This window comes from Belonocnema kinseyi, chromosome 6 (genome assembly GCF_010883055.1).
Source record: "Belonocnema kinseyi isolate 2016_QV_RU_SX_M_011 chromosome 6, B_treatae_v1, whole genome shotgun sequence".
In the NCBI taxonomy this organism is placed as follows: domain Eukaryota; kingdom Metazoa; phylum Arthropoda; class Insecta; order Hymenoptera; family Cynipidae; genus Belonocnema; species Belonocnema kinseyi.
Window position 1 is genome coordinate 69,652,043 of NC_046662.1, and position 8,415 is coordinate 69,660,457.

Consider the following 8,415-nt stretch of genomic DNA (forward strand, 5'->3'; position numbering starts at 1 on the left):
ACAACAGATCGTAACGTTAAACCAACTCCCACGCCCCTTTTTAATGTTATGTGATATGTGAACGCCATTAATGATGTAGTTGGGGCAGGGTGGGGATAAAGAAGCCTTGAGAGTCCTTACTTGGCACTTTTACATAAGATTCCGTTTTATCATTATATAATAAAAATATGTTAAATGAAACCTGTTTGGCGATTTAAATTACTTTTATATATCATTAGATATTGGGTATAATTCTCTACCACTTTTAATTTTTAGGAAGGGACTTACAAATTAAAACTGTCACGGAATTATTTGCCTTTTATCATGTAATATTTTTATTAATATTACACGATTAAGCCATTTCCCTTTCGGGGTAGGCGTGACTCACTCGGTAGGGGAAAGGAGTAGTGTGTGGAAGGGATAGAGATTTTTCAGATTGATCCAGAATTCTCGTGCTATTTAAGTAAATAACACGTTCGTTCCGCAACACAGCTCCGACCCAGGTTGCTGATCAATCTCTCTAGCAATCACCCCAAACGAAGAACCTCATGAAGTCGTTATGTAAGGTTCCCCACTTGGGTCCATTAGCGGCCAAGGTCTTTTGTTTCAGGCGTCATTCACTCTACTGACAATCTTTTATTAACTATTTGCCGCTATTACGTATATACGGATCCAATAAACTTATTGAAATAAAAAAAGGTTTATTGAATGTTAAGAAATGGAAACTATGTGCCTTATTGATTGAAACAAATAATTTGTTTAGTGCGATTCGTTTGATTTAAATAAAAAATTCACATTCATTAAACAATGCATTTGTTTAAAATCTGTTTATTGGAATTCATAAAAATATTTATTTGATTGAAACAAAAAATACAGCACAAATCAGTACTACAAAGTACCGCTAGGTGTGCTAAAGCGCTCCGGTGGATCCTAAGGGACTAACCTAGAATCTAAATTAATTCATCATGTGATTTATTTGATGGCATTCGTCTTTTTTAAGTGTTGTGTTATTCTAAAGGTGATGATTTACTGTAAAATCATAAATTAATTGAAAAATGGACGCAATATCTCTAGCTTATGAACTACTTGAAGTTCAGGGTTTTTACCTTGGATATATAATTGAAGACTTCGGATGTCTTATTCAATACCCAGTGGACACAAAGTTTGACAACGTCTTTACGACATCGTTACGACAACTTTACGACAGGCTATGTTCATGTCGTTATGGTGTTTTTACGACATCGTAAATAAGTCGTATGATCTGACGATGTCTTTACGCTATCGTAAAGACATCGAAACGACATGGACATAGGTTGTCGTAAAGTTGTCGTAAGATGCCGTAACGATGTCGTAAAGACGTCGACAAATTTTTTGCCCCTTGGTACTAACCTCCTTTCTTTATAAAGATGATTTATAAAATCAATTATATTGTCGAGCTTATACATTATTTTTATAAATAATGTTCAATTTTGAGGTTAAGTGTACAAAAAAAGATTTAATTCACTTGAACAAAATCTTTAATGAATCTAAAAAATATATATTTAATGTAAATAAGAACTTTACTTATTATAAACAAGAAACTTATTTAAACAAACCAAAAATTTATTTGAACCAAGCAAATAAGGACAAACAAAAAATTTATTTCAATCATCCAAACATTTCGACGTGTCCAAATGACAAAGTGCCATCTTGAGAGAACCAAATAAAAAGATTCCCTACTTCAGAGGGCGTTGGTGTTCCCAATGCTTTTATATGGGATTCTTAAGGTTCCATGTTTCGTCATCCAAGATGGCACCTTTTTATTTCGTCCTACCGAGATGGCACCTTGTCATTTGACCTTGATTTCTCTTCCTGGATATCTCATCAAATGCCTTAAAACTGTAGAAATATCTTAAGATCCTTTCGAATTCCATTAAATATTTAAAAAATTTTGGAATTACTCTAAAAACCGAGGACACAAATTTTCAGAATGTCAATTTTCCACTTTAGTTGCCAAGGAGATTTTTTGGTTTGATGAACCCTTCACATCGAATCGGTTTTCATAATTTAAACAAAAAAATATGTAAGATAGTCAACTTTCTTCCAATTGTATATACTTTAGAATCTTTGGAAATTTCTTTAAATCTTTTGAAATTCCGTGAATCTCTTGAAATCCCTTTAAAGCCTTTGTAATCCGCTGAAACCAAATTTATTTTTTCAAAAAAACCCTGAAATTCCTTAAAGCCCATCGAAAACTTAGAAAATGTCATGAAAAATTATTATCTCTGATTTCTTTAAATACCTTAACACTTTTGTTATCCCTGAAATCTTTTAAAATCTCTAAAAATTGGTGAATCTTTTATTTGTTTAAATACGACGTTGTAGTCCTTGGACGCCACGCGGCGTGATGGATGGGAGGAGCTGAAGGGGGGTTTTCAGTGCTCACTTAGTCGTGACAAAACAGAGAGGAAACAGGAGAAAGTCTGGTCTTATGGTCACGTTCAGCCCCAAAACCGACACTAAATCCAGATTTGATTGTATTTAAAAATCTCTTTTACCCTAAAAATAGTTGATATATTGTCGATATATCAAATCCGAGTTCGACTGAATTTAAAAAGTTAAATCAATAGGAACGTTTAGTAGAATTCAACAGTTAATTATGCATATTTGTTTTATTGATCAATATACATAGAAGTATATTTAATTATTTTTTAAAATACATATTTATATTGTGTTTAAGTCAGTTCAAGGCCGTAGAAATACAAATACACAAACTCTCGCTTTCAGTCCAGTGTCGGGGGTTGCATTGGAATAGCCTTGGACTGAATGTGGGGGGATCGAAACGTAAACAGACATAACGCCTGAACCGTTTACAATTTTAATGCATACTATTGCGCAATATACTTGACTTAGTACTCGCGCACTGCGGCCCTTCCAAGACGACTGTCGCAAAAGCTCTCGCCCTGCTCCCTTGAGAAACTTTGGTTGCCAGCAAATCTAGGAAGGCCGAGAAGGGCGTGCCTGAAAGCGGGAGTTTGGTGTAATTAGGTGCAAAAAAGCGTAAATTTCATCCAAGTATTTATTAGTCACGTATTTTTATTTTGGAAAATATCCACATTTAAACAGTACATTTATAAGGTGGGTCCAATAATAATTGCACAGATTCTTTCTTTTTCAATGTTATGATTCGGCTCCTTTTCAAAACTTGGAAGTAGACAAACAAATAAAAATTGAAAATTATCATGGCACAAAAAATATTGGCCATCATTGAAAATGGTAAAGACACAGTAACCAATCATCCAGTTTCAGAAGATTTTGTTTACAACCCTGCAAATTTTGTGTACACCCTGGAAAAGTTTTCTTTATTTTAAAATTATTTCAATGTTTAAATGAAAATTATAGCTTAATGCTGATTGCTCTGATGCGTTTCAAATAGCAGACAATAAGAGGGCATTTTTGCATGTAATCGATAACTGCATTAAAATTTGCATTGAAATTTGCAGTAAAATTTTAGAAAAGATATCTCTTTTTTGAAGGGGAAACAGGCTACATTATTTCTTTCCACTCAAAAAACGGATTGTTATCTGCTATTCGAAGAAAATGCACTATCCAATTTCAAAATCGTTGTTCAAACCAAGGAATTTCGTGTTCATAAAGAAATTCTCGCTGCCAAATCACCAGCTTTTCTAGCAATGTTTAAGAGTGAAATGAAAGAGAAAAAAGACAATGTTTTAATGATAGAAGATGTAGAGAAAAAATGTTTTCCATGAACTACTACGATACATTTATACTAACGTGGTGAATGAGTTAAAGACAAATGCGAAGAATCTCTTTGTAGCCGCAGATAAATACGATATACACAATCTTAAGCTGCTTTGTGCTGATGAATTGATTAGATCTTTAATGTAGAAAATGTAATGCATATTCTTATACTCTTTGATAACACAATAAAAGTTTCATGAAAGAAAAAACAATCAGCTTTATAAAAAGTAACATTAAAATTATTTCCAAGACTGATGGCTACAAAGTATTTCGCCAGTATCATCCTTATTTTCGTTTGTTTGATAATATCTTGAAAACTAGAATTTAAGTTTTCTACTCTCTCAGGTTCCAATTTAATTTTTTTCATGCGTAAGTTTAAAAATGTTAATGATAATATACATAGAAAGATTATTTTTTCTATTGACTTTGTATTGATGTAATATAATGTATTAAATTTTTTTCTCTAAATTATGAATTTTTATTTTAAAAACCCCTCCTCGTAATTCAAAATGGTCTTCTGATCATCATATTTTTAATAATTACCAATTAAATATACATTATTGTCAGTTGACGTACCTTAGACATCCACTTTTTAATAATAATTCAATAATTATCAAGATATGATTCAATCAATGGCATACTTACAATTATAATTCGCGGTTATTTTATCGATCATGTGAATAAACCTTTATGAACTCGTTAAACGTACGTATTGCCTTATCAAATGAAAAAGCGATAACAGATTATTGATAAGCTGACGTGTTTAACTTAGTCACGAAAGTTGCAGTTGCACCTTTAGAACCGTCCGTATGTAAATAAAATCTTCAAAATAAATCACCTGGTTATTTTTTCAATTCGAGGTTATAATTTTTTCCAAAATGAAGGTACGAATATTTCTACAAGTTTTTTCTTTCTTTTTTTCTTGAAAGCTATTTAAATCTTTAAGTGTATTAAAAACAAATTAAAACTTTAAAAATATTTATTATTATGTACATTAAGGGAGCGTCCATTAATTACGTAACACTTTTTCGAGGTGAGGGGCTAGAGTAAATCTTACGCATCCTTACTTATAGCGGGGGGGGGGGGGGGGGGGGGGGGAGCAGTTCACACGTAAGTTTCCTCTTTATAATTTTTTATATGCTAATTAACACCTGTTTTGGCTGTTAAAATTACTTTTTATACTAATATGAATTTATTATATAATTATTTGTTTTATATCCTTTTTAGTATGTAATATTTTATACGGCATTTGTCCAGTAAATATAGAACTGAGGAATTAAATCGTTTTTGAAATTTGGTGTATACTTTTTATGAAAACTCGTGAAATCCCTAAACATTTTTTTAATAATTTGAAATACTGTGAAGTATTTTAAAAATGTAGTAAATCCCATAAACAATTTTAAATCATGTGATAATTCTTGAAATTCTATGGATATTGTACGGAATCTCTTGAAAACTCTTTAAAACAACTGAGCTCCTGGAAATTTCTTAAAATTCTTTTAAAATGTTCTGAAAATCCTTTACACCCCTAATATCCTTCAATATCTTTTAAAATTCCTTAAAACTCTAAAATGGTAAAAATCCTTTAAAGTTCATGGAAATCCTTTAAATGTAAAATCTCTGGTAATCGGTTAAAATCCTTGAAATTCCGTGAAAATTTTCGAAATTCTACGAACTGCCTTGAAATCTTTGAAAATGCATTGAAATATTTAAAATCCGAGGGTATCTTTCAGAATCTCTTGAAATCCCTTAAACTATATTAAAATCCATTAAAATCTTTCGACAGCCGTTAAAATCCTTTAAAATCCATCGAAATCCTTTGTTATCTCTTGAATTCCTTTAGAATCTCGAGAAATCTGATTAAACTTCTAGAAATCATTTTAAATTTTGTATAAAGTGCCTTGCAACATTGAGATTTTCTCTGAAATAGTACTAGGTAATTTCTTCAAACTCTAGAAATCTTTTTAAATTATTTGAAATACTACTCCAAAACTCTTGTTATCCCTTGAAATCTTTTGAAATTGCTTGAAAACTCATGAAAGTCCTAAAAAGTTTTGGAAGTCTCTGTAAATTCAGTAAAAATTTGGCAATTGTTTGAAATACTTAGTAGTCTTTTAAAGTACCCCAAAATCCGTTGAAATATGTTGAAATATGTTGAAATAGCTATTATTCAATGGAGATTTTTCAAATCTTTTGAAGTGCTTCGAAATGTCAAAAATCCGTAAATCTTTGAAATCTTCAAAAATCATCCTTACGTAAATAATGAACGTTCTCTAACTTTAAAGAAGGTAGAAAATGATTATGTATTAATTTAATAATTTCAGAACTCTATTTGCTGATTTTGAAATGTTAAACTGACTTCCAAATTAATTTGTCGAACATCATGAACAATCAACTGCGAGTTGTTGATGACGAGGAGATCAAAGGTGAAATTTACCTTTCTGGAGTAACGGTCACAATTCATCCAATAAGCGTGCAAATATTTAACGTTAATAAAACTAATAGACAGTCTATTCACTTGAAAGAATTTTGTTTAACAGACGATCGGAATGTATCGTGTCTGTTCCAAATAGATGCGACTAGATCTAATACTGATAATATTTGTGCCCAAATAACTTTTAATCGAAGGCCAATAGTTAATCAGTATGAAATATCTCTTTATTTTATCAACGATCATCACAAGCTTGAACACATTCAAACTCTACACACGGATACAGCTAAAGATAAAAAAACATTAGTTTTTTCCAAATTCGCTGATAAATTTGGTCCGGGATGTTATCACAATCGCAATATAATAAATGAATGTTGTGTCTTGTGCACTAAAATTTCTCGAAAAGATATCCCTTATATTTTTGCAAAGAAACCAGCACTTTGTCTTCCTAGCCAAATAACAGATTGTTCTTTACTTTTCGAAAACAATGCGCTTGCTAATTTTGTAATCGTAGTCGAAGACAGGGAATTTCGAGTTCATAAAGAAATTCTTGCTTCTAAATCGTCAGTTTTTCTTGCTATGTTTGATAGTGAAATGAAAGAAAAGAAAGAAAACAAAATGACTATTGAGGATATAGAAGCGGATGTATTTCACGAATTTTTGCGGTATATTTACACGAATATTGTAAACGAATTGAACACTCACGCCGAGAAACTTTTTGTGGTAGCTGATAAGTATGATTTGTCAAAACTAAGATTAATTTGCATCGACGAATTAACTAGATCTTTGAAAATTGAAAATGCAATTCATACACTGATGTTTGCTGATCGGTATAATACAAATACGTTAAAGGAAAGAACGATTGAATTTATAAAATGGCATATAAAGTCTATTGTCGAGACTGAAGATTATAAGAGATTATATCAAACAAAACAAGCCTATCTACTCAATGAAATTATACTGTCCGTGATTTAATTGAGTATATAAATTAGATAAGTTATGATCATATTTCAGGATTTCTAGCGGATCGGGAAATCGGGAAACCCCCGGGAATTTGTTTATCCTACTAAATAATCGATAAATTTTTAAAGTCAAGTAACACAAAGTTTGGTAAGGTAAATAAATAATTAGTTTCTTTACGATATAAATTATGTAAATGATGTTATAAAAAACTCAGGCAATTTTAAGTGGCTTGATCGCTAGATACCTTGAAATTTGCTTATAAGATGAAATTCATCAACGGCTATTTTGATAACTGACCAATTTGTATTATGGATATTTGAATAAATGTGAAGTTAGGATTATAAGTAATAAAAAGCGGAGTGTCTGCATTTGGGGTCGTCAAAATTTTTTAATTAATTAATTTTTTATACTTTTCATACAAATAGCCCTCAAGTTTCTCTGAATTCATTATACAATAAATGCGTTAAAAACGATATTTAGAGGTGGTGGAAATCCCACGAAGTAAAACACGTATTTCTCATACAAAAGACGTTTCTGTACATTTAATTCAGAATCGGCAATATTGCGTGAATCGCGTTTTAACTTTAAATTTCTTTTGGCGACTAGTCATACATTACATATAAAAAATTTCTTCTTAAATATCACGCTAATAAGTCTGTTTTATAGTCCGAAAAAACCCATAAGTGAAAAATTGGCTCTCGCGAGTTTTTGGCCTTAATTATAATTTTTTGTGGTAATTAAGGAAATTGGACAGCAATAATGGTTTAAAGGGATTGTCTATACGTATAGAAAAAATCCGGCTATTTCTACCAAAATTTCGGTACACGTAACCACACCATTTATTATTATCAGTTATAACAATATTCTCTTAGAATAATGCTAGAAAGTTGAAGTTTTAGAGAAAATTTCCACTTTTTGTTCACTTTTAAATTAGAGTGAGGTAATAATTAATGAAAGTTAAAAAACATAATTGCTTAAAAAATGTATTCTTTATATTATATTTTCTTTGAACATTGCTAAAAAGTTGCAGTTTTGTCTGAAATATTCCACTTTTTGTACAATTTTCACTTAAGGCGAAATTAACTTAGTTTTAGCAAAAATAATTGATTACACAAATTATTATTGTTTATAAATATCTTTTTCCATAGTAATGCAAGATTGTTGCGTCTTTTTTATTTCCATCTTTTTGTCAACTTTTCATATAGAGTGAGGTAAAAATTAATTAAATTTAAGTGGAGTAATTGTTTGAACAAATTATTATTGTTTATAACTATTTTCTGTTGTAATGCAAAATAGTTGTG

General features: G+C 30.7%; 1 protein-coding gene across 2 annotated transcripts; it reads left to right on the top strand.

The window, feature by feature from the left end:
* The first annotated feature begins 4,496 nt into the window (after positions 1-4,496).
* Positions 4,497-8,034, top strand: LOC117174710 (TD and POZ domain-containing protein 3-like). 2 transcript variants are annotated; one of them, XM_033364021.1, is made up of 2 exons: positions 4,497-4,527; positions 6,045-8,034. In XM_033364021.1, the coding sequence occupies exon 2, from the start codon at positions 6,104-6,106 to the stop codon at positions 7,124-7,126; it is 1,023 nt and encodes a 340-aa protein (XP_033219912.1). In that variant the 5' UTR covers positions 4,497-4,527; positions 6,045-6,103; the 3' UTR covers positions 7,127-8,034. The 2 variants fall into 2 exon arrangements, with proteins under 2 accessions (XP_033219912.1, XP_033219911.1); XM_033364020.1 differs by having other exon boundaries at positions 4,498-4,604.
* The last annotated feature ends 381 nt before the right edge of the window (positions 8,035-8,415 follow it).